The 26,781-nt window shown below is 41.5% G+C and overlaps 1 protein-coding gene across 3 annotated transcripts in view; it reads left to right on the top strand.

Moving 5' to 3' along the window:
• Positions 1-26,781, top strand: part of LOC145651392 (uncharacterized) — a 31,107-nt gene that overhangs the window by 2,185 nt on the left and 2,141 nt on the right. Inside the window, exons 3-13 of one of the 3 annotated variants that reach the window (XM_081698240.1) lie at positions 158-265; positions 364-453; positions 2,333-2,425; positions 2,802-2,873; positions 8,680-8,757; positions 9,161-9,220; positions 16,024-16,113; positions 16,767-16,844; positions 17,653-17,685; positions 21,914-22,003; positions 22,299-22,412. In XM_081698240.1, coding sequence (XP_081554366.1) covers positions 158-265; positions 364-453; positions 2,333-2,425; positions 2,802-2,873; positions 8,680-8,757; positions 9,161-9,220; positions 16,024-16,113; positions 16,767-16,844; positions 17,653-17,685; positions 21,914-22,003; positions 22,299-22,412 — 906 coding nt within the window. The remainder of the gene's footprint in view (positions 1-157; positions 266-363; positions 454-2,332; positions 2,426-2,801; positions 2,874-8,679; positions 8,758-9,160; positions 9,221-16,023; positions 16,114-16,766; positions 16,845-17,652; positions 17,686-21,913; positions 22,004-22,298; positions 22,413-26,781) is intronic. The other 2 variants (XM_081698241.1, XM_081698242.1) reach the window with 2 other exon arrangements.

The following is a 26,781-nucleotide window of genomic DNA, read 5'->3' as shown; positions in this document are numbered from 1 at the left end:
GTTTTTTTTTCTATATTTTTATTTTATTGTATAACTTTTTTTATATTATGTTATGCTGTTTTTACAGGGACCTACAGTGAATGAGACTGTACTCAGTGAGCAAATTTCACAATAATACATTTTAGTTAGATGCAGTAATTATGTGTCTTTGCCACAGGTTACTCTGCCATCCACAACTTGGAGTTTTTTCTCTGTGCTTTTGTTTGTTTATGTGGAATTTCTCTTCTACTTGTCTGCATACCATGGATTTATAAAAAACTGGACGGTACGTGAGATCTTCATCGAAATACTGTTGATGTTTTTGCCAATGGAGTTTTACTACACTGCAGGGAACTTAAATGCAGTTCTTCTTAATCTCTTCAGATAACCACATGATAAAAATACAGCATGCCCTCGTCTTTTGTCCAAACATTGTTATGTTTCTTGCCTTCATCATATGGGGACAACTTGATGGTAAGTATTTATTTTAATTTATTTTCCTTAAAATGGACATTGTTTGTTTAGCCATTTAAAAAAATCGTTCTGGTCCTACAATGGTTTGACGGTTTGGTTCCTCAAACTGTTTGGAATTCAAAATGGCATACTAAATGTAATGTTTAAAATATTGTGAACTTTAAAAAAATAATATACAATTTATGGTATATTTTGTGCATAGTCAAGAATACACCAAAATTATTTGTACAATTGACTTTGCAGCTGTTTTTATTAAGCGTGTGTGTCCTGGTGTTCATTTGCAGTCATAAGACTTATTGCACTCAATGCCAGTCTTGAATGGCCTGAAAGTATAAAAATCAAGCATACATTGACCAAGTTAGTAGCAACAGTGTTATTGTTAAAGTCAGTAATGTCAGCCATAGTCTTCACTGTAAAATAATCCCAACATCACCTACATTCTGAAATTATGTCTTTAGTCTTCATATTTCAGTCTGGACTTTCCTGGCATGTCAAGTGGAGTCAGCCAGTGATATTGGCTAGCAGTTTTGGTAGCAATGTTAGGAATTTTCTTCTTAAAACCAAAAATATTGCTCTTGGCCAACAACTAAGAAATTTCTTTACAGTGTGCTGCCAGTGTTATGTTGGCATGTTTGCTTTGTAACAAATGTTTAAGCACTAACAGCATAATGTATCTTCAGGCTATTTTGAGAGCTGGGTTTTGTCTTGAAGCAAGAGTTATCATTTAGGCAGCTCAATTTACACTTTGATCCAACCTTGAATTTTCCATCTACAGCATTCTATTGCCCACTATTTTCTTCCTCCATTCAACTTCACTCCATGTTTCACATGATTGGCTGTTTGTTACAGATGTCATACTTTTATATTCATGCGCATGAAGATTAATCATAACTTGAGGTAATGAAGAGTATTTACAGGAAAAAACACATTGAATTAGAAATATTAGTAACATAAAACATAATGGATCATAGATATTCTGTATCTTAATAAAATAATCTGTGTACAGAGTAGAGCTGAATAGTAATGAACTACATTTACACAATGAGTTACCTTTACTAAAGTACCTTTTTGATCAAATTTTACTTGAGTTGTTCAAAAGAGTGACTTTATGCTCTTTCTGAAGTACATTTGTGAAGTAAAAAATGTACTTTTACTGTGTTATATTTATCAACATTTTATTTATGAATTTATTAATTGGAAATCCAAAATAAGGGTCGTTAGAACGGTCCAAGGTCAATGAGCAAAGTCGAAAAGACCGAGAATACATCTTAAACAAAAAGCAAAAAGACATGAAAACATAACAGGGGACATGCATGCAGGCAAACCATGCGAACACTGACAGGCTTAGTACAAATGACCAGTGGCAGGCAAACACGGGGCCTAAATACACAAGCTAGCAATGTAAAAAGGGGGAACAGGTAAAAATAATAACAGGTGGGAAAAACCAAATGATGGGCAGAGCAAAGAGAATAAGGAATCGAAGAAAAACAGAAAGGAGACAGGGTTGCCAGGGCAATAGAGACACAAAGGAGGGGCCAGCCATGACATTATTTCAAGGTTTTTGTTTTTTTGGTTTGTTATTTTTGCTTAATGTTTAACACTATGGTTTAATAATATACAAAAGTTTAATTTTTATGCATTCCTCATGTCATTAAGCTCCTGTCACCTGGTGATTTAATTTCCAAACAGCCTCAAATGTGACTGCACTTAAGCACATCTAGGCAGACTTAAAAACCATATTAACTGTGTTTTTAATTTTCTAAAACAGCCACATCAACAATTGTGTTGTGAGAATACTTTAAAATCATAGTTTTGTATATTTTGTTTTGACTTGAGAAGTGAATGACCACTGGTATAATTGATTTTATTTTTGCTTCAGGACTTTTTAGTGAGATAGCTGTTTGTTCAGCCATTAATCTCCTAAGGATTGCTCGACTATTACATTTTATTCCATTTATAGACCATTTTCAAGGTAAGATTTAAGAAATATTTTCTTGTATTAAATTATCATTCAGATGATGTCTGACTATAAAAACATCCACATTTCTGCCTTCACATAAGCACCTCCATATGATTTAGCATACTTTACTGTAGAGTGATAGTACCTGGCAAAACACATTTTTAAAATTTACTGTCTCAAATTAAACCACAGGTAATGTTTACAGATGACATCAACCTCAAACTGCAGCCATTAACCCCACACTAATTGTAGTCAATTTTAATCACCCACTGATTCACTAGCACTGTTTCTCTGCCCAACAGACAATGGGGCAGCATGCCAATCTAAAATTTTGTTGAAGGTATTAATCTATTTTTTTTGTTGTTACAATTTTCTTTTATTGTTACAGGGAAAATCCAACAAATAATTAAAATATCAACTTCATTAGAATGTCCTGTGTTATATATCGTTGTTTATTCAGGTAGGTTTTCATGATTGTCACTATGCAATAAATGTAATAATCATGTGAATCACAGAAATGTATTGAAGTATGTGTTCAAACAACTGAAGCATAATAAAGAACGGTATCACTATTTGTTATAATCTTGACACTCTGCACTAGTGTTAGAGGTGTATGCACCCGAGTGCCCCACCCCAACCCTCTGCCCCCAGGAGGGGATTGTCACTTAAAAAATAATACAACTTTTTTAAAGGATCTCCACCAGGTGTGTTGTAGTGGGGCCAGGAACTTTGCACTATGCCACATGCTGGTTGTTTCAAAAAAGTCTATTGTACCCCTGATTTACCCACATGAGAACATAAACTACAAACTTGTGAAGGCTGATTTAAGAGCAGGATTTTTTAGCTGGTTGTAAACACAAGGTGCTTTCATGGTTCTCTCATGTTATAATTCAGGGAAAATTGCCATAAGTTTAAAATAATTTCAAAATGTGTAGAAATTCATTTGGTAGATTCCCAGAGTAGAACTGGTGATTGTAACTGGGAATCAAACTCATTTTATAACATTTGTAATGAGTATAGTATACTCTGTGTATGATTTTATATTTGATTAATTGATTAACTAAATTCTTGGATGTGAGTGAGAGATATTATTCCAACTTGGGCTAAGATCATAAAACTCAAGCTCTTTGTTCCACATGGAAGTTACACACATTGGCCACTTTATTAGGTACACCTGTGCGCATCCTTGTAGTTGCTTGATTTGAGTGCTAGTTTTGATACGATCAGCCATTCTCTTCTACTTGACCTGTTGCAAAAGTGGATTGGACTGTGTAGCACTGTGTTTATCTTTACAATCGCTTTCAGTTTGTCTTTATCTTTGGTAAGCATTCTCATTCTGTTCCAGTATAGCAGGGTCTTCCTCAGGGCACTATTCTCAGGCTTATTCGTCACTTGGGGATATTTTTGGGAAGTTTGGTCTGGGTTTTCATTCTGTGCAGATGATACCTAAATGTATATGTAATGGTGTGCCCAGAGGGAGAAACACACACACACACACACTGCACCTGTCCCACTCTCAATCACCTGATTATTAATTCCATGCATGTATTTCCCTCTATTTACGCCCACATTACTCCCTGCTCAAAGCATGAAAGCATTCTGTGGCTTCGGCGCTACAAGAATTACTGCTGCTTGGGCATTCTGAGAGTTACTGCTGCTTTTGTAATCCTGATTTTCTTTTTTCCCTTTTTCACTTGCTGCTGTGTTCTGAACTTTCTATGGAGAAAAAAGACTCCCTGCAACCACACACGGATCTTGCTCCCTCCTTGCTGCTGTTACAGAATGTGTAGCCACCTGGGACTGAAGCAAGCGGCCCTAACTAGATTTGTGTGAAGGCTGCTCCAGTGGCCACTCTTGGGTAGCAACAGCAAGAACTGGGAGAGCTCTGGTTTGTGGTAGACTGCCATGGTCACTTCATGGAGGCCCTCACCGTGAGACACTGAGTTTGGTCTGGTGAGCAAACTAAGGAACATGAGAGAAGATGAAAAAACACTCCTGTCTCTGTGATATTTCACGAGTTGGTGAGGGTTACACACAAGTCGCTCTTCTCTAATTATAATGATGATCAATTACGGAGCAGCTGGCATTGGGACTCAGATTGGGCACTTGCCTGACTGCGTATCTGGCCCAACCCTCTGCCATCTCTGCTGAGTGCGTACACGCTGTATGGAGATCTTAAGGGTTTATAACTCACCTCACCTCCTGTGTCTGGCTAGAAACAGACACATTCTACATAAAGTAGATTACCTTTTATTTGTTAACTTCCCTGTCCCAGCCAGTCACTATGGGTCTCTCATGGCTCTGCACACCCGACCCACACACATCCTGGGCACGTAACAATATCATTAAGTGGGCCCCATCACTGTTCTAGTCACTGTACATGGCTGTGCCCCTTGTTAGTTTCCTCCTTATCAGGACTATGACTGTGCCATCAAGCTCAAGGAAGGACCTGTCCCCCCATGGTGCCGGGTGTATCCACAGTCCCAGGAACAGGAACAGGTCCAGTAGGGGTACATCCAGGAGGCCCTGGCCCAGGGTTACATCCACCCCTTCACCTCGCCTGCCTCAGCTAGTGTGAGATATACTGAGGCCATGCACAGGTTATAGAGGTCTTAGTGCACTTCTAGTAACACCTGCCCTTGAGAAGCTGAGGGGAGTGCAGTACTTCATGAAGCTAGACCACCACTTTGCTTATAATCTTATTAGAATAAAGGAAGGTGATAAATGGGAGGCCTTTAGGATGGCTTGAAGACACTATGAGGAACTGGTTCTTCTGTACGGCCTAGCCACAGCACCTTCCATCTTTCAGGCATACATTAATGAAGTCCTAAGGGAGTTCCTGGGTGGATCCAGCATCGCTTACATCAATGGTGTCCTGGTCTACTCACCCTCTTACGACCAACATGTGCATGGTGTGCGACAAGTCCTCAGCACTCTCTTGTGCAATAATTTATGTTACAATTTGTAGAAATGCAAGTGCCACCTCTGCAAGGAGTGCAGGCATTGCCTTGAGGGAGCATAGCACCCCTTCACGATGATCACCGACCACAAATTCCTGGAGTACCTCCAGACAACAAAGAGACTCAACTCCAGGAAGGCTTGGTGGTCTGTGTTTTTCTTTTGTTTTTTCTTCCAGGTCACCTACAGACCAGGAGAGAAAAACATAAAGGTGTACACGCTCTCCTGGCAGTACGGTATTGAGGCAAAACCACCTGCCAGGAGCCTGTTCTCCCTCCACTGTGCTTCATGGGAGTAATCTGTTGGGACCAGGACTGAGACATTGCTGTGGATAACCTTCACCCTCACTGCCCACCTATCTGTCTCTACATCCCACCATAATGTTGTACGGTGCTTATCACCTGGACACACACCTCCCTGAGCTCAGAACATCTCGAATCCACATGCACAGCACAGCTTCTGACAGCACGCTACCAGTGGCTGGTGATGTACAGGAACATTGTGCAGCATGTGTCGTCATGTGCGAAACGTGCACCCAGCAAGACAGCACACATGCCACGCTCCCAACAGACAAGTGTAGAGAGTTAATCAGGAACTGGGGAAGTTCCTTTTGCTCTACTGCCAGGAGCACCCACAAGCCTGGTGAGCTTTTAACCTCTGTGCAGAATATGCCCAGAGCTCTCATCGCTGTGCAGCTACAGGGCTTATCTCCTTCAAGTGCATTCTAAGGTACCAATCTCTGCTGTATCCCTGACACCCCTGGGCATCAGACCAGCCTGTTTTCCAGACATGGTGCAAGCTCAGTGAGTGCATCTGGGAGGAAATTCACTGGAGTCATCACCGACTACAAGCAGAAGGGAAACCATTGGCAAGGAGACACACCTAGCTACCAGCCTGGAGACAAGTTATGGGTGGCCATGAAAGATGGTGCTGTAATGGTGGGACCTCTTGCAGACAGCAGGACCACTGCCAGATTGAGAGGAGGGCAGCTGCTATATCTAGTGGCCTGGGAGGAGAATAGGAGAAGCATGGCCCAATGGTGTGATGTGCATCTGGATGCTGTTACTGATGTGTCTCAACATGATGATTTAATAAGTGTGAATACCAGTAAAGCATGCCAGCAAGAGAATGAAAACTAAAAATCAAGTATAGCCAAAACATCAGGTCCATCAGATCAAATCAAAGACAAAACAAAATGTTTGATGTGTCAGAATAAATTGCTTGAGAAAAAAAAGTATACACAGGTGACATAAGTAATTCAATTAATCTGGTAGACCATGGAAGCATACAGTAATAGATGAATGAAGAACACTTTCAGTCATGAAGAAATAATTTTAAACAGATCAAGGACACTATCCAAAATGTAGGCATATACAGTGGGTGAAATAAGTATTAAACACGTCACCCATTTTCTAAGTAAATACATTTCTAAATGTGCTATTGACATGAAATTCTCACCAGATGTCCAGTAACAGTAACAACCCATCCAATCCACATCCAATCCACATACAAACCAGTAACAACCCATCCAATCCACACATGCAAAGAAATCAAACCATAGATGTCCATAAATTAAGATATGTGCAATAATGAGAAATGACACAGAGAAAAAGTATTGAACACGCTTACTAAAATTTATTAAATACTTTGTACAAAAGCCTTTGTTGGTGATGACAGCTTCAAGATGCCTCCTGTATGGAGAAACTAGTCGCATGCATTGCTCAGGTGTGATTTTGTCCCATTCTTCCACACAAACACTCTTCAAATCCTGAAGGTTCCGTGGGCTGCTTCTATGAACTCTGAGCTTTAGTTCCTTCCATAGATTTTCAATTGGATTCAGGTCAGGTGATTGGCTGGGCCATTCTAGCAGCTTCATTTTCTTTCTCTGAAACCAATTGAGTTTCCTTGGCTGTGTGTTTGGCATTATTGTCTTGCTGAAATGTGCATCCTCATTTGATCTTCATCATCCTGGTATATGGCAGCAAATTTTTATCAAGAATGTCTCAGTACATTTGTCCATTGATCCTTCCTTCAATTATATAAAGCATGCCAGAGCCAAAAGCCCCACACCATGATGTTCCCACCTCCAAACTTCACTGTTGTTATGGTGTTTTGGGGGTGATATGCAGTGCCTTTTGACCTCCAAACATGGTGTGTATTATGGCATCCAAAGAGTTCAATTTTGGTCTCATCTGACCAGACTATATTCTCCAAATATTTCATAGACTTGGCTAAATGTTGTTGAGCAAACTTTAAATGTGCTTCAACATGCTTTTTATTCAGCAATGGAGTCTTGCATGGTGAGCGTGCATACAGGCCATGGAGGTTGAGTGCATTACTTATTGTTTTCTTTGAAGCAATTATACAAGGTCTTTCTGTAGCTCTCCACAGGTGGTCCTTGGCTCTTGGACAACTCTTCTGATAATTCTTTTCACTCCTCTGTCTGAAATCTTGTGGGGAGCATCTGGTTGTGGCCGGTTTATGGTGAAATTATGTTCTTTTCTCTTCCGGATTATGGCACTGACAGTGCTCATTGGAACCTTAAGTAGTTTAGAAATTCTTCTGTAACCAATGCCACCAGTATGTTTTGCAACAATAGTGTTGCGAAGGTCTTGAGAGAGCTTACTGGTTTTACTCATCATGAGATGTTTCTTGTGTGGCACCTTGGTAATGAGACATCTTTTTATAGGCCGTCAGTTGAACCAGCTGATATTAATTTACACTAAGTGGCAGGATTGCCTTCTAATTACTGATAGATTTCAGCTGGTGTCATGACTTTCCACTGCTTTTTGCACCTCTCTTTCTTCATGTGTTTTATACTTATTCCCTGTGTCATTTCTTTTGTGGCTAATTTAATCCCCTGAACATGTCCTTCCATTAGGTAAAACAAGACTGAACTCAAAGTACACAAAATAAACAGGAACTAAAAATGGCTCCATGAACATGCCCGTGTGTCTTGTATTTTCTTATTATAGATGTAAAAACCCTTGAATTGCATCTGATATTCTGCACTTTAACCTCATCATCATTTGATCATTTCAAATGATCAGTGAGTGGGAACGCAGAGCAAAACCATCACTGTCGAGTGTTTACAGACTGCACTTGCGATCTCTCTTGTATTGGTACTATTATGACATATGATAAAAAAAAAGATTAAATATTTAGTGTTTCTGGTTATTTGCACACTTTTCAGACAGCTACAATGCAGCAATAACAGTGAGCAGAGCACCTGATGTCCAGAATTGTGAGGCATAAATCAATGAGTTTTATGTAAATGGACTTTGATTCTTTTTTCCTTTCACGTCTAGTGCTGAGGAGTTTTTGGCGTCTACAATATGAAATTACGATGATTGTTATTGGAATAATAACTCTGAGTCTCTTCATAGGTAGGAATTTTCTTTCATAGTTATGTTTATATGCTGTATATCAGTATTTGAGTGTGAGACATGCAGTAATTTTTCCTTCTTTTATCTGCATATACCTATTGGTTATATGAACCTATGTCATGAATTACATTTGTTTATGTTAATTTTTAACATTCTGCAGTCAAAAATTTCAAGCTTAATGGTATCCCAATTGTTTTTTACACTTTAACTGTTTTGTTAATTATACACATTTATTTTTACATATACTGTACATGTAATATATTTCACACAGATGTCAAGCACTTGCATGTGTCTTTCCTTTACCTTTGTCCAGTTTGTCCCATAATACTACTACTATCCAGTAAAAGCAAACCAGCGATACCAAATATTATGTTGATGTAATTTATCATTCTTTTAATTTCAGGTTATGTCTTCTTCACATTGCTGCAAGAGAAATTGCCTGATGCCCTGTTCAGAAATTTTTGTAAGTAAAAATCAAATGCTGTAGATTCTTGTATAAATTCTTTTCTCATCCACAATTTTTTTTCTTTATTGAGGTATTTTTTAATCATTCATAGTCATTTTTCACTCAGTGTACAAGCAAACATTCATATTCGATTAGTCTGTTTAATCCTTGCCTCAGTTTTATTTTACTTTCATTATAATATTCCACCTAAATGACCATATATCAGGTTTTATATTCAGAAACAGCCTGTGTGAAATCTCCATGTAAAAGTTACGTCCTGAAGATTAGATTCAGTGTGCATGGGTTTACTTTTACTATGCAGTAGCCTACTGTTTTTACAATGTATATTTTAGCTAAATTATCAGTATCAAGATTAAAGATTTCAAGATTTTTTTTTCTGTCATATGCACAGTAAAACCATAAAGGTAAGTGGAGGCAGGACACAAATGCTGATAAGAGAGACTTTTATTGAGGGCAAATCCAAAATCGTGGTCATGAGAACAGTCTGGGGTTGAAAAGGCATATGAATCAGACAAGGAACAAAACCAGAATACATGGTAACAAAAGGAACAGAACAAAATACAAATACAAAATGAAGGCAAAATACAAAAATAAACAGGCTAATGAGGTGAAACAGATACCAAGGCAGTATATCTAACAGAAATGTAGATGATGAAGAACTTAGATAGAGGCTTAGTACAATGACCAACATTTGACAAAAGAAACAGGACTTAACTACTATACAGTGAAGGCAGTCATATAGTGTTCATAAAGTGCAATGTGCAATGTTGTTGTGCAATATTACAATTTCAGTTACAATGGTCATAGTTACTGTCTGAGAATGTGTGGAGTTTGACCCTCATTGTGTGTGGCCAGTAGTTGCTGTCTGTGAATGTGTGGAGTCCTGCCTTCACTGTGTGTGGGCAGTACTTGCAGTGCGAGGAGGGTCAATGGGTGGAGGTCATTCACAAGCCTGATATCTTGTGGGTAAAAGCTGTTTGTTAGCATTGTTGTTCTGGACTTCACACTTCTATATAATCCTATAAAATACAAGTATGATGAGGCTGTTTTGGGGGTGTGTATTGTCCATCATGATGATGTCCCTAGAGCAGTATGTCTATGCAGGGAAGACTGCTCCTGAAATGGACTGTGCAGTTCTGATCATAGACATGTATATTCTTCTGTTCCAGAGTAATATAATTCTAATACCATACTGTGGTGGAACTGATGAAAGCACATAACAGGGAATATAAATACAGCTATGGCTAACATGGACACCAAAACATTGTGACCATAAACATGAATGTGAACAATGACCAACAACAATGCACACACCAACAAGGCTTTAAATACATACAAGCATAATGAGATTACATCAGATGCAGGTGTGTGCTAACAAGTGTGCGTGGTTACAAATAGTATCTAGAATTGACTGTATGAACTCCTTGCTTAGGTTTTGAACAGGCTGCATTATTTGCAAAATTCAGCTGCAAAGGTTTTAACCCATAATAGATCCTGAGAGAACATCAGTCTGACTTTGACAAATCTTCATTGGCTCCCAGTACAATATCAATAATAAATTACTTGTTCTGGGTTATAATCTTTGCATGGCCTCGCTCCCTTTTACCTTGGTAGACTTCTACAGTCGTAGTCTCTAGTGCACACCCTCCATTTCTCTAACTTCTTCTTGATTAAAGTTCCTTTAAGCTGTGTACTCTTGGTGATGGGGCATTCAGTGTTGCTGAGTCCAAACATCTCTGTCCTGGCTCCCAGATGGTGGAATGATCTTCAACTGGCTGTCCGGACAGCAGAGTCCCTGGAAGTCTTCAAATGCAAAATGAAGACATCTATTTATGGAATATTTAGAATGACCATTGATCCTATACCTGTTGAATAACCAAAATTCTAGCATTGTTTGATATTGTTTGTTATTGCACTTATTGTTGTCTGTTATAGAGCTTATAGTTGTTTCACACTTCTAGGTATCAGCATTGATCCTTGTATTTCAAGTATTCTAGTTCATTGGTATATTGGACTCTAACCTACTGTTAGGGTGAGTAAATGACAAAGCACTTTTGTAAGTCATTCTGGATAAGAGCATCTGCAAAATGCCGTTAATGTACATGAGTAGCATGCTTGTATGTTTAAATCCATCTTTTCTAGCTGGCTTATGGATGAGCCAGAGATTCCTTGAATTGTGTGTATTGTGTAACGGAAGGTTAAACACCGAACCACATCCATGACTAAACAAGAATTATACTCATGATAATGGCACAAAACGAGGAACAGGCGTGAAACACGGGAGGGCGTGGCCATACAAACGAACACACACGGAGACATGGGGGGGGGGGCATACCATGACAGAGCCCTTCCCCAATGTCGCGACTCCTGGTGCGCCAGCCTATCGGGCTATGGCCCCTAGACCAACACCAAATGGCAAGTCTGGAGGACCGAGCGACCTGACACGGGCCAGCGCGAGCAGGACTGAGGGGAGGAAGACAGGGACTAAGACAACAACAGACACAGGGATGACAGACACAATGACGAGAACAGGCACAGACACAAAGGGGGACAAAGTGACCGGCACATTAAGTGTAACAGGGACGGTTACAGTGACAGGGACAGGCATGTGAACAAAACTACACAAAGGGTTGTGAAGTATTCCAGGGAAGCTGGCAGGAACCCTAGCCTTTCCCCCAGTCGTCAGCTGGGTTGAAGTCCGACCAGTCTGTGGGGGATCACCCCTCACTGATTTGGTTGGTGGAGGCTTCTCTGGCTTTGGGGCAGATGACCCAGGAAGCGCATCAGCTGTTTTGCCTGTCTCTGGGGTGGGCACTGGTGACACCTCCTTCTTGCCACTTTGCTGCTTACGTGTACGCTCACGAGCTCTGGGGCTGTGTGCCTTAGGTGAGGGAGTGTCTTCAGATGATGTTGATGCCACCTCCCTGCGAGTCATGCAGGGCATCTTGCTGGCTCTAGAGTGGCGTGCCTTGGTCACCGGAGGCTCATCACTCTCGGAATCTGCTGACCAAATGTCCATCACAGAGGGAGGATCCTCACCTCCATTGCTAGATCCTCCAAGCAGTCAACCTCCAAATCCGACTGGAGGCTGACTTTGTAGAACTCTTCACTCCATCTATAATCCCCATAGCCCTCTCAATAGTCCTCATAGGATAGTAAGACCCCAGAGTCCAACCCTGGATACTGGTTCTCATCTTCCCAGTTCCGGTAGTCCGATGGGGGTCTGTAAGACTCTGCAGAGTCCAACCCTGAACCATACTCTGAGCCCCCCCAAAAAAATTATCCAGGGGCTCTCTCCCCCATTGTGCCAGTAGAGAGCGTGCCCAAGAGTATGGAAGGTTTCCCTGCAAGGACTGGGGAGGAGCGGTTACACGTTTTCATTCCTTTCCTTTTCTTTTTGTTCTTCCTCCCGGGCATCCTTTGGCAGTCTGTGTTTCTGTAACGCTGGGAGGCTAAGCAGAATGAAAAGGTGAGCCATGTAGAACACAGTAATGTTTATTTGCACACAACATAAGACAACATAGCACAAAGGTTAACGGAAGGTTAAATAATAACCAACATGCATGACTAAACAAGACTTATATACACTCACGATAATGACTGTTATCAAATATAACATTCAAGCCCCACCACTGCCAAGTTGCCACTGTTGGACCCCTGAGCAATGCTTGTATCCCACAATTACTCAAATTGTACTCAGTCATAATGTAAGTTGCTTTGGGTGCAAGTGTCAGATAAATGTAATAAGATACTTTGTATCCTGTTATGTCAGCTCTGCATGTATTCTGACTGTAATGAAGGGTTTAATTATGCCATCACTTTGAGCAGGTGCTACTTTCACCACATCTAAACCTGTATTTTTGTTGCCTTGATGTGAATTATAGCTGTTAGCTTTGTGCCATCATGTATCTATCATGTAGACAGAGAGAAAGAGGTGAGTCATTATACTGTGATGATTCTCTGGATGCCAAGTGTCAATATGCCTATGACAAACTGCTAAAAGACTAATGACATTAATTAAAGGTGAATTTGTATCTGTATGTGAAGTCAACATGTAGAGTGGCAGCACACATCTCCATTTACCCTAGATCCTTTTTGATATTTGGCATGTTCATTTTAATAACAGTAATATATACAGATCACACACACACACACACACACACACACACACACACACACACACACACACACATAAATATCACAGGTTAAGGTCTTTGACTAGTAATAACAAGGTTGCCAATTCAAGCACCACTGCTGCCAAGTTGCCACTGTTGGGCCCCTGAGAAAGGCCTTCTATTGCTTGTTGTACTTAGTCACAATTGTAAGTTGCTTTGGATAAAAGTGTCAGCTAAATGCCATAAATGTGTGTATACATTTTCAATTCGCCCATGTTGGGCGGTCTTTTTCCTTCAAGCTCAGATCCTCAACCAGAGGCCTGGGAGACTAAAAGTCCTGCATAGCATCCTAGCTGTACAAAGGATTGTACTCTTCTGGACCAAGATCTCGGATGTTGTTCCTGGTATCTGTTGGAGCTATCCTCCCAGTCTGTGAATTGCTCCAATTACCATAGTTGCCTTCACCCCCCACATCTTTTCTAGCTCTTCCTTCAGTGCTTGGTATTTCTCAGTCTTCTGATGTTCCTTTTTCCTGATGTTGCTATCACTCAGGAATGCCACACCTATCACTACAGCCCTCTTTTGCTGTTTGTCCACCACTACTATATCTGGATGGTTAGCCATTACTAAGTCCCAGAGAATCTTCAGGGGTGTATCCCACATACACCTTGGAACATCCAGTGTGTACTTGGCACAGATATTTCTGTACACTATGCCAGCCACTTGGTTATGGCATTCCATGTATGCCCTGCCTGCTAGCATCTTGTAGCCTGCTGTTATGCACTGGATTGTCTTAAGGGCATCTTTGCACAGCCTGCATCAGTGGTTCTGGCTGGTGTGGTACATCCCAGCCTCTACTGATCTTGTGCTTAGTGTTTGTTTCTGTGCTGGCATGATTAGTCAGAGGCACTGCTGTCTTTCAATTCAGCCTTTTCCAGCCATTGGTAGGATTTCTCCATATCAGCCACTACTGCTATCTGCCTGTGGTACATACTGTGCAGGGGTTTGTCCTCCTATGATGGTCCCTGTTCACTTCCATCCTCCTGTTTGTCCTGCTATGATGGTCCCTGTTCCTCCTCACTTCCATCCTCCTTCGGTTTCTGCTGTCTGAGGTGCTCACTAAGCACTTTCACTTTGGGCCTTTATCTTGGTATATTCCTGGGTCTTGGTTGTTTCATCCTGGATAGTGGCTCTGGAGCTCACTAGTCCTCAGACTCCCTCCTTCTGCTTAGTGTATAGTCTCAGTGTGCTGGATTTGGGATGAAACCCTGCATGCATTGTGAGGTGTTTCCTTGTCTTGATGTCAGTGGCTTCTGTCTCTTCCTTAGGCCAGCTTATTATGCCAGCGGGGTATCTGAAGACTGGTAGAGTGTAAGTGCTGATAGCTTGGATAGCTTATTTTTCCTATTCAGCTGATTTAGCAGAACTTACCTCATTCTTTGTATTTGGCTGTAGCTACTTTCCTTGTGGCCTCTTCGTCATCCCCTTTTGACTTCCAAGATATTTTTAGCTGCCCTTAACATATGCTATATTACCCTCTGGTAGTGTGAGCCTGTGAGCCCTCTGTTCTAGCCACCTTACCTCTCCTTGTGACCATACGACCACACTTATCCAGTTCGAACGGCATTCCGATGTCATTGCTGTATATCCTGGTGAGATGGATTAGAGAGTCAATGTCTCCTTCACCTCTGGCATACAGCTTGATGTCATCTATGTAGAGGAGGTGGCTGATGGTTGCTCCATTTCATAGCCACTATCCATAGCCACTTATGGTGATGATTTTGAGGGGGTTCAGGCCTATGTAAAACAGAAATGGGAACAGGGCAACTCCTTGGTAAACGCCTTGTTTGGTGTAACGTGCGGTGGCCCGAGTGCTGCAGGGTGAGGGGCAGCACGCACAGACTCCCACACAAGGAACATGAAACAGTTAACGTTAGACAGATACAAGAGTACGTTTTACATTAACATGAAACATCCACATGTTACGCCTACAATAACCAACACCCTGCACACTTTGGCACGGGTTTATATACATTTAGATGAAGAAGGTGCAGGTGTGGTTACAAACAAAACCGCCCTCCTACTGCACATGGCGGGCCAAACCACGTGACTCGAGGGAGGCGAGCGTTCCGTGACAGTTGGCTTGAAGTTGGCCTTTAGGGCTATCTTCCATAGCCTTATTGAGTTCTTGATGAAGGCTATTAGAGGCCTGTTGATGTTGTACAGCCTCAAGCCTTCCAGTTTGGGGCATTGAATCACAGGCTTTGTTATAGGGCCCTGTTCATCATAGCCACAATGGTGCCTGACAGGAGCTTCCATGTTGTGCAGAGGCAGGTTATATATATATATATATATATATATATATATATATATATATATATATATATATATATATATATATATATATATATATATATATGATATGGTGAAATGGGAAAGGTGAGGATGATTAGTAGACAAACTAGATCTACTGAAGGAAGGTGTCCTCTAGTTGAGGGTTCTGGGAGATGAAGTTTGTCTCTGTGGGAGACGCCATAATATAATTGAAGCTAATGTGCACATTAATTTTAGTTATATATATTTTCATTTTATTATTTTAAAGGAAGATTTAAAATGAAAAAGATTGTAAAATAATGTAAATGAAGCCCATACTAATGTCTGCAATATGTTTTTTTCTCTTTGCAGTCCGTCTGTTTGACATCGGATTAGGAGTATTTTTTTCCACAAGTTTAATTTCATTTTTTCTCATTTATTACGAGAAAAGAAATGATAAAGGTAAGCAGAGGTGTTTTCTAATATGTGTGATTACTAAAAAGCTTTGTGTTTGCACTGCAACATGCACCAAGACACACAGCATACATGAGGTAACATGCATCAGCATGCATGAGGTAGCATGTACCAGCATACATGAGATAGCATGTACCATCATGCATGAGGTAGCATGTACCAGCATGCATGAGGTAACATGCACCAGCAAACATGAGGTAACATGCACCAGCATACTTGAGGTAATGTACCAGCATGCATGAGGTAACATGCACCAGCATGCATGAGGTAACATACCAGCATACATGAGGTAACATGCACCAGTATACATGAGGTAACACGTACCAGCATACATGAGGTAACATGCACCAGCATACATGACGTAACATGCACCAGCATACATGAGGTAACATGCACCAGCATACATGAGGTAACATGCACCAGTAAAGAATAGCAAGGTGAGAAAATTAGGTGAAATAAGAATAAGATATTTTCATATTTAACTATAAAATTCTAAATGCAACATAAATCATAAATGCCTGAAGCTTTGGAAGCTTTTTTGGAAGCCTTAAATCTTTATAGGGTATGACTCACAGGCCTTTAAGCATGAATTCACTTCTAAATAAACTTTATACATGTTTGGGTCTTTTTCCCTTTTGTAGATTTTATGGGACTGATCTTTGATATTGTACTTCTCTTCATTCTGACTGTACTGGCATTTGCAGAACTTGACATTACTGGTATAGTATTTTTGCTTTTATTGTGTTCATCATTTATTTTTAAGAGTTCTCTTACTACAATAGTTGCCCTGAAAAAATGTGTTTCTGTGACATTCCTGTGAAACTCAACAAAAAGGTGACACATGTTTGACATTATAATTATAATACTGTGACAAGACATGATGAGGAAGTGGGATGCAGACGCAAGTCTCCCTAACCAATAACGTGTTTATTAATAACACAAACAAAACTGAAACCAAAACACGAAGAATGGAACAAAAACACTCTAAACCACAACAACTTCAGTTAAACCTGAAGACACTGGCGTGATGTTACGTGTAGAGTCAAACACCAAAAACAGCCTACAGTACAAAAGGGTTTTAAATACATGTGCTAACAACGAATATAACTAAGGACAGGTGTGACACATGGTAACACGGTAAGACGTTAGGGGCATGATGATAGACACACACAGACACAGACACACACACACACACACACACACACACGAACATGGGGAGGATTCTAGGAAAGGGGTGCTGTGATAGATACATGTGAAAGGCAGTTGTATCAAGAGGGTGTGACATTCCAACAATGAGAACTGTATAAATCCTGCGCAGTATGTTTGTGGGGAAAATATAATTTGATTAAATGTGCTCAAAATCTGCATGAATGTTTGTCTGAACCAGCAACAATGTCAGGTCTTTTTTAAAATGAATTTATTCAAATATGATGGCATCACTGGTTAATTAGCTTTTCCCTATTTTTGATCACATGTGAGCAGAAGGAATTTTACTGGGTTTCCTTTACATGTCACATTTCCAAACAGGTCGACAAAAGCCTCTGAGAAAACAACCACTAGGTAAGTACAAAAATGTATTATATGAAAATCTAATGCAGTAGTTCAGTCCTTAGATGTTACATAGATAAAAGGAGCTCTGCATTTGAAAAATGTATGACACATAAAGTGAGACAAAATACATGCAATAACTAGTATATGAACACTCATGTCTGGCATCATGTTTACATGTGAGAAGCATCTAAATGTTCTGCAGCTACAGCATCTGTTCTGCCTCATTTATATTAAAGGTTACCTTATTAAAATATTATTGCCATCATTTATAATTGTAACAATGCCAGACAAGGCAGGTGTCAAGGAGTCAAGTGCAGAGGTCAATAGAGACCAGAGGGCAAATTGTACAACCATTAGCAGAGGTCAAAATACTCAGAGACAAAACAAGGGAAACACTCAGCCATGCATGCTGTAAAAGTGGGAGCAAGACTTCACAAGGAACCTGGGTAACAGACTTAAGGCAGGTTTAACACTTTGATTAATGTGACAATCATATTGTTACATAATGACAGTCACAAATCGTGAAAGATGTGGTTGTGAGTCTGAAAATCTGCTTTAATTGTGTAATTTGCCATCTTCTAAGGTGGCTGATTCAGTGTGTAATGTGCCATCCTCTATAGTGGCTAAATTAGTGTGTAATGTGTCATCCTCTATGGTGGCTGACAAGGGCAGTCACCTTAGCAACCAAGGTAGAGTATGATATGTGAAGAAATCTCTCTGAGCATTTTAGAGTAAAGGCCTTGTGGAAAGTTACAAGCAATGACTCTTAGAAGGCCCATGATGTTATAATAAACTATTTGCACATGGAACTCGGGGAATTCGAGCAGACTGCCATCTAGTGGCCAGAGGTGGTGTTGCCTGGAACCATGTGACAATAATCATGTGTATAACCAACCTTGCTGAATGCTTTAGTACTGAGAAACACCACTCATTGATAGCATCTCACTGTGCTTAGACACATATTCAGCCTCACACTGGGCTTAGACCCACATATTCAGCCTCTCACTGGGCTGAGACACATATATTGAGCCTCTCACTGGGCTTAAGCACCAATTCAGCCTCTCACTGCTCTGAGACACACATATTGAGCCTCACACTTGACTAAACACTCACATTCAGCCTCTCGCTGGTCTTGGACACACACATTCAGTCTCTCACTGGGCTTAGACACACACATTCAGCCTATCACTGGACCTATCACTGGGACACACACATTCAGCCTCTCAGTGTGCTTAAACACTTCAGTCTGGTTTGTATGAGTGACATGTTTGTTGTTTTTCAGTCCAACAGGTAAAAGTGTTGTTTCCTTTGTTCCAAAATAAATGTTAAATTACCACCTCCTGAGACTCACTACATAGACACAAGTCCACAGCTGTGCATTACCACTGTAGTCTGTCTTGGCTTTCCTTCATATATACAAGTAGGGTGTTTATTTTTCTCTGCACACTCTGCTGTAGGTGCCGGACAAGTTTCTTAAAGCTGTCAGTCTCATAAAATTACCCACAAAATATTGGAAATTTAGCTTATATTTAGTTTAGATTACATATACATTTATTTTAATCTTTTCAACCAAGTCAAATATCTACAGTAAATTATATTGGTGGTAATACTAATAATTATACTCTAAAGGATAGTTCGATAATAGTTCTGGCCTCAGGTTATAAATAAGAGACAGCAATTCAGGTAACGGGGTTCAACATACGAGACACATGTATTAGTTAAAACGTCACAACAACACAGTTATAACAAATGGGGAGACACTGGGTGAACTACTGACTATGTGCATGCGTGTGCGTATGTGGGTGTGTGTGTGTACATGCGTGCTTGTGTGTGGGGGTAGGAGATCCTGGTATAAAGGGAGAGACTATGGCACAAATTTCGACCGTATTCAAATCTATACCCACAACCATGTGATGGTAGGTTAGTAGAGGGGTGGATTAAGACCGCTCTGTGTGGTACGGAGAGTCACTGGGATCTGTTTATAACATAATCACAAAAACTGTTTGCAACATGTTTTCAACATAATCATGAAGGAAGCATAGCATGTACACAGCCATACCAAAGCATCAATTATACTGCTAAGCAGTAGCATATACTGCTATTTATTGCTCTCAAGGCAACAGAGATAAAGATTGAGTGGTTAAATCTGATTCAATCAGAAATTAAGGGGAGTTTGCATGTGGAAAAAGGAGAAAAGGAGAGAGAGCGAGAGATAGAGAGATCAAGGGAAGGCCGTAGCCATGAACTGTGGCTGTGGGTGAACAAATCTACCCGGCGGGCAGGGAATTCACTAACTCATAAAATGAAATTATTAGTACCTTAATAATAATAATAATAATAATAATAATAATAATAATAACAATAATAATAATAATAATAATAATAATAATAATAATGTATAACAATATTCATATAACCAGAAATCTATGTATTGTTATATGAAGACAAGTACAGATATTGTGACCAAGGTTTAGGAAATTGATGTCATTTACTTACAAGTACACTTGGGAGGGCATCAGGTACATCTGCTCTTCTCTGCTCTCCTCGCATTTTAACCTCTCGACTTCTCCTCTCCAACCCTCTCTGCTCTGGTCCTATATTCTAATCTCCTTTACAGTCATGTCTTTTCCTCTCCTCTGCTCTCCAATCATCTTTTCGGTTCCTCCTCTCCTCTGTAGATCTCTCCTCTTCTCTGTTCTCCAGTCATCTCTTTTCCGTTCCTCCTCTCTCCTCTCCTCTCTCCTCTCCTCTCTCCTCTCCTCTCCTCTGTCATCTCTTCTCTGCTCAACTTGTCTTTCTTCATCTCTGGCACTTCTTCTCTTCTGCTCTTCAGTCATCTATTCTGCTCTCATTTATATTTAGTTATGTATTTAATTGTTTTATTAATTACCCCCCCCCCTTCCACCACACACACACACACACACACACACACACACACACTGGGGGACTACTTTATGGTTTTAATGGTTGGTCTTAATGGACGTGCCCCCTCATATGTGTTTTGACTTTGGCCTTTAACAAATAGATTCCTTTATCTTGGATCTACAGTGTTGTAGCACCAAATTAAATCTCTACATATAACACAGCAAAAAAAAGTACATTGCTAGATATTAAACTCAGTGCTTCAACATTCTGTCGTTGCTTTGTTCACAGCCCTTGTAGAACGTCAGGTGGCTTCGTGGGGGTGAGCCTTTCCTGCACTTTAAAGTGAAAGTTACATTGGATCACGTTATTCTGTCCAGATACCTTTATCATCCAGCTGTCAGTTGATGATGACGGTTAGCTTGCTGATGTGTTCCCAGGGAAGATATCTGCCAACTTGAGGAAGGAATTTGTGGAGGTCCAGCCATCTGTGAATGTTTTACTGCAGATCTTTACACTTGCTAGCGAAAACTGGTTGAACAAACAAACTATGAGTAAACCAACAAGAATAAATAAATGGGCGATCTCCTTGTGGAGGTCGTCGTTTTGCATGGGGCACAAGTCCACGGATGGAAGTTGAGGAGCATTATCCTCCTCTACTGCCATTATAAAATTTTTACTATGCTGAACTGCAGGTGCATACTTGAATTTAAAGGGAACTCCACACCTGTTGATAATGTACCAATAAATAGAGCTGACTGTGTGAAATTGAAACTCACTAAAACAGAGATGGAGATACAGATCACTGTAACACTGGATGAGGAGAAATTGGAGGAAATGTTATAAATTAGGGAAATATATTGTTGATGAAAGAACAGTTCAAGGTCAGCAAACGGGTAGTCAAATATGTAAAGGAGAAAACTAAATCAACAAAAATATTCAGGAGTTAAATCACAACCAAAAACAACACTAAAACTAACAAGACTCAGCAAAGCCTGACAGGATTATACAGGTTTAAATTGATGAAATAATGAAGGGATAACAAGAAACAATGACATCCAGCCCTTTGTAACCTCAAAGCCTCCCTGACCCCAATGACCTTTATACTCTGTGGGTCAAGGTGTGAAGTTCACCCCGAACCCCAGGTAAACATGACTGGTGGGAGAAAAGGTGTACTTACAGGGTACTGCCCTACCATAAAAACAGAGTCTAGATATAAACACAAAGATAAACAGGAAGGAGAATACTGAAGAGAGCAGAAGTTTAGTTTTTGGTTAATTTCTGTATTGACACTGCTGTAATGTGATTCTCATGCAGAACAGAAAACAGTTCGGGATTGCCAGTGAAACAATTCCTTTTCGGTCTTGTATTTCAGTTCCGTTCTCTAGACTGTGTATGTGTGGAGTAGCAGTTCTCTTTTTGGTGAACTCTTTAACACTAACAGCAGAGCTGATCCTGTCAACGCGTAAGTATGCACTACCTCACCAGAAATGTTCCAACTATTAGCACACTATAATTTACTATAATAACTGGGTGCATTTAGTTTTCTGAATTGTTTGTAGTTTTTTTTTTTATCATTTTACTTGCAGCATACATTTTGCAAAGACCCTAAATTGTGTATGTTCAATTGTGTTAACCCTTTATTAACACTGAAATCATAGTCATTTCTCATGAACTCATGACTAATTTCCACAACTACAGTAATTCTGATAAGTGAAAATGTGCATCACTCCATTTTCTCTTTTGTTTATGATCATTAGGAAATGGTAAACGAACAATTGAAGATCTCCAAGTGATTCTCCTTCCGTTTGAATGGGTCTTTGCCTTAGGCTGCATTATTGCAATGGCTGTGGTGGAGTACACAGGAAAAAATGGTAGGTGGAGAGGGTCACGCAGATAATAACAGAAGGTTTAATAGGTATAAGCTGTACTGTACAAAGGTGCAGATCCAGACAGAGCAAAGATCCAGGTAGTAGTAATAAAGGCAGGCACAGTTCAAATACCCAGAGAGGGGAAAGCAAATAGGTGCTAGGGAGGGGGGTACTGTGACAGAAAGATTGAATTATGACTTATGTACTGAGATTACAAAATGGAAAATGGGAAAGATACTGAGGAAATGAGTTGTGTGTAAACCCTGACTTACGAAAACCAATTACCTATGTGTTTTATATGCTCAATTTTGGATGTAATGTTTGCATGCATCTCCATGGTGACTTATTTTTGTTACACTAACTAACTGCAAAATACAAAAATGAAGTGGAAATCAGATTCAACTGTTCACTATTCAACTCAAGGTGTTCAGTAATCAGACACAGGAGTTCACTAATCAGATCTGTTTATTCAGTATTGAAGAGTATTGAAGAGGTGTTGAAGGAAGCAGACCAGAAGCAGATAGTGCAGCAAGATATGGGACCTGTTAATGTCCAGCAGAGACCACAACCAAGAACTGTTTTTATTTGGTCATTTAACTAACAGTCCAGTCTCATACTAAATGTATACTAATTAATACCTCCTCTACTAATTCTTATTTTCAAGATTAACTTATTTTAAATCAGTGTATATAGGTTGTAACAATCACATATGATAAATAATGTGTAATTATGTGTCAACCGTTTTCCTTTTTGTTTCTTGTACTCATGTATTCTGTTGAGCACATACCCCATAAGGAGGGTGCGTGGCACATGAGTTCAGGGCTCCTCCCTTCTGGAGAAGATGACTGTAGATGACTGATCACCCAATGGGCAGGGCGATCATGAATTGACCAATAATGAAATATGGAATCACAGGAACCAGAAGGGATAGGTTTTTTGAACACATGGAAGCGTCAGGTCGTGGGACTTCACTTGCAGAAAGTTTGCATCTTCTCCCTCCACTTTCGCACAGTGGAAATACACCTGAAAGAGTAGGATTATTTTTTCTTTTACCCCGAGGAATCATTGACTGTTGATGGAGTTTTGCTGAGGGATTTATGAACTTCGCTTTCCTATCTTGTGACGTATGGAGGCAAGGCAGGATGTGAGGACAAGCCGTGTCTAACACAACAAACATTTATTTGAAACAAGGACAACATGGTTAGCGAGCTAACCTGGTTCAAACATCGACACCACCTATACTCAGACCCAAGACTTATATACACGCACACTAATGACACAATAAGGAGAAGATGTGAAACACAGGGAGGGTGTGGTCTTACAGATGAACACACACACACACACAAACACACACACACACACACACACACACACACACACACACAGGGAGATGTTTGGGGGGAGGGGCCATACCGTAACAGAGCCCCTCCTCAATGGCCCAACTCCCGGCGCACCAGCCTATCAGGCTACGGCCCTGAAGCCCATGCCGAATGGCGAGGCCGGAGGACCAAGCGACCCAATACAGGCGAGCGCATGCAGTACAGCAGGGGGTAAGACAGGGACCAAGACAACAACAGACATAGGTATGGCCACACTGACAGGAACAGGCACGGACATAAAGGGAGACAAGCTAACAGGTACTGTGATCAAGACAGGGACAGGCACAGTGATCGGGACTAGTAAAAAACAGGATTATATAAATGGCTACTACACAGTCCAGGGAAGGTAGCAGGAGCCCCAGCTAATCCGCCACTCATCAGCTGGATGAGAGTCTGCCCCGGCTGGAAGGGATCCTCTCTCTCTGACATGTGTGGGGCGCATGCGTGCTTCCGGAGACGGCTCAACTGATTGGCCCATCTCGGGAGCAGGCACCGGTGACGCCACCTTCTTGTCTTTGCGCGGCTTCGGCTTAGGCATGTGAGTTCTGGGGCTGTGAGCCTTCATGGAGGGAGTGTCCTCATCTGAGGACGATACCTCCCCGCAAGCCCCATTGGGCCGCCTGCTTATTCCGGAGCAAAGCCTCCTAGGCAGAGCCTTAGGTGCTACCTTGGGCTCCGGAGACTCTTCGCTTTCAGAATCCGCCGACCGTCTCAAACCGTCTCTAACCCCAGACCCATGATGGCCAACGGAGATCCTGAGGGAGAACAAAGGATGCGACACAAGGAAAAGGCCTCAAGGGAAGCGAGCCGGCATCACCGAGCTCCCTTACCTAGCATCCTGCTAGCCAATGTCCAGTCTCTGGACAACAAGCTCGATGACCTCTGGGTAAAGTTCCAGAGGGACACTCAGGACTGCAACTTCCTCTACTTCACAAAGTCGTGGCTGAACCCAGCAGTACAGAGCCACGCTATCCAGCTGGCCGAGTTCTTCTCGGTTCACCACATGAACAGAACAGCAGATTCGGGGAAATCAAGAGGCGGTGGAGTGTGTGTGATGGTAAACAACAGCTGGTGCAACAATGCCAATGTTGTTACTCTCTCCCGCTTCTACTCACCCAACCTGGAGCTGCTCGCCTTCAAGTTTCATCCTTTCTACCTTCTTTGGGAGTTCACTTCAGTCATCGTCAACACCGTGTATGTCCCTACTCACTACTAAGTTGGAGGATCTAGGACTGCATACATCCCTGTGCGACTGGATCTCCAACTTCCTAACAGACAGACCACAATCAGTACGGGTGGGCAACTGTGTCTCATCCACCCTCACCCTCAGCACTGGAGCTCCTCAGGGTTGTGTCCTAAGCCCCCTGCTTTACTCACTGTACACCTATGACTGCACAGCCACTTCCAGCTCCACCATCATTGTCAAGTTTGCTGACGGTACCGTCGTCATGGGCCTGATCTCGGACAGTGATGAGAGGGCCTACCTGGAGGACAAAGGAGCTGATCATGGATTGAAGCAAGAAGCAGGAGCAGCACTACCAACCGGTGAGGATCAGTGGAACCACGGTGGAGAGAGTAGATAGTTTCAGGTACCTTGGTGTTCACATCTCGCAGGAGCTGTCCTGGTCCTGCCACACCAACTCCCTGGCAAAGAAGGCTCGTCAGCGTCTTTACCACCTCAGATGCCTAAGAGACTTCAAACTGCCCTCCAAGGTACTGCGGAACTTCTACACCTGCACTATCGAGAGCATCCTCATGGGGAACATCACAGTCTGGTTTGAGAACAGCACCAGGCAGGACAGACAAGCACGCCAAAGTGTAGTGCGTTCAGCAGAGCGCATCACTCATATGGAACTTCCTGACCAGCAGAGCATCTATTACAAGCGGTGCCAGACCAAGGCCAGAAGGATTGTGAAGGACCCCACCCATCCCAACAATAGGCTCTTCTCTCTGTTGAGGTCAGGGAAGCGCTTTCGCTCCCTGATGACCAAGACAGAGAGACTGAAGAGGAGCTTCTTCCCACAGGCCATTTGGGCCCTGAATCAGGGAAACTGATCAACTGTGGGGACCACCACCATGTAACTGTAAATATGTCAACTGTAAGCTGGAACTGTACATTGTGTACATTGTGTACATACATTTACACATATCCATATATACATTGTACATTGTGTATATAAACATATTATACATATATTGTACATACATTGTTAATATATTTTGTATATATATAGATATATATTTCCCTATATACCCCTGTTTTGTTTTTTTTTCCTCAGTATGGACAGAGCACTCTCCAACCATTTCACTGTGAGTTATATTGTGTATGACTATGTATGTGACAAATAAACCAAACTTGAACTTGAACTTGAACTTGGTGCTATCGGCGCAGCCAGCGGCACATGCGCAGAGCCCAACACAGAATAACGCCCTCTCATCATCACGGAGAGTGACGTGAGGAGAGTGTTTAAAAGAGTGAATACCAGGAAGGCGGCAGGACCAGACGCTATCTGCGGAAGAGTCCTCAAAGCCTGCGCAGACCAGCTAGCATCGGTATTCACCGACATCTTTAAGCTCTCCCTGACACTCGGTACCGTCTCATCCAGCTTCAGGCGATCCACCATCATCCCTGTCCCAAAAAAACCTCGACCCTCAATGACTACCACCCTGTTGCCCTCACATCAGTCGTGATGAAGTGCTTTGAAAAGCTAGTCAGAGACTTCATCACCTCTTCACTGCCAGCCTCCATGGACCCACTGCAGTTTGCATACCGCCACAATAGCTCGACTGATGACGCAATTGCACATCTGCTCCACACCACATTCCTGACCTGCAGGGCATCTATTACAAGCGGTGCCAGACCAAGGCCAGGAGGATTGTGAAGGACCCCACCCATCCCAACAATAGGCCCTTCTCTCTGTTGAGGTCAGGAAAGCGCTTTCGCTCCCTGAAGACCAGTACAGAGAGACTGAAGAGGAGTTTCTTCCCACAGG

Source organism: Electrophorus electricus, chromosome 15 (genome assembly GCF_041902795.1).
Source record: "Electrophorus electricus isolate QZ-2024a chromosome 15, ASM4190279v1, whole genome shotgun sequence".
NCBI classification, from domain to species: Eukaryota; Metazoa; Chordata; class Actinopteri; order Gymnotiformes; family Gymnotidae; genus Electrophorus; species Electrophorus electricus.
The sequence above is the reverse complement of the archived record's forward strand: the minus strand, read 5'-3'. Positions and strand labels throughout refer to the sequence as shown.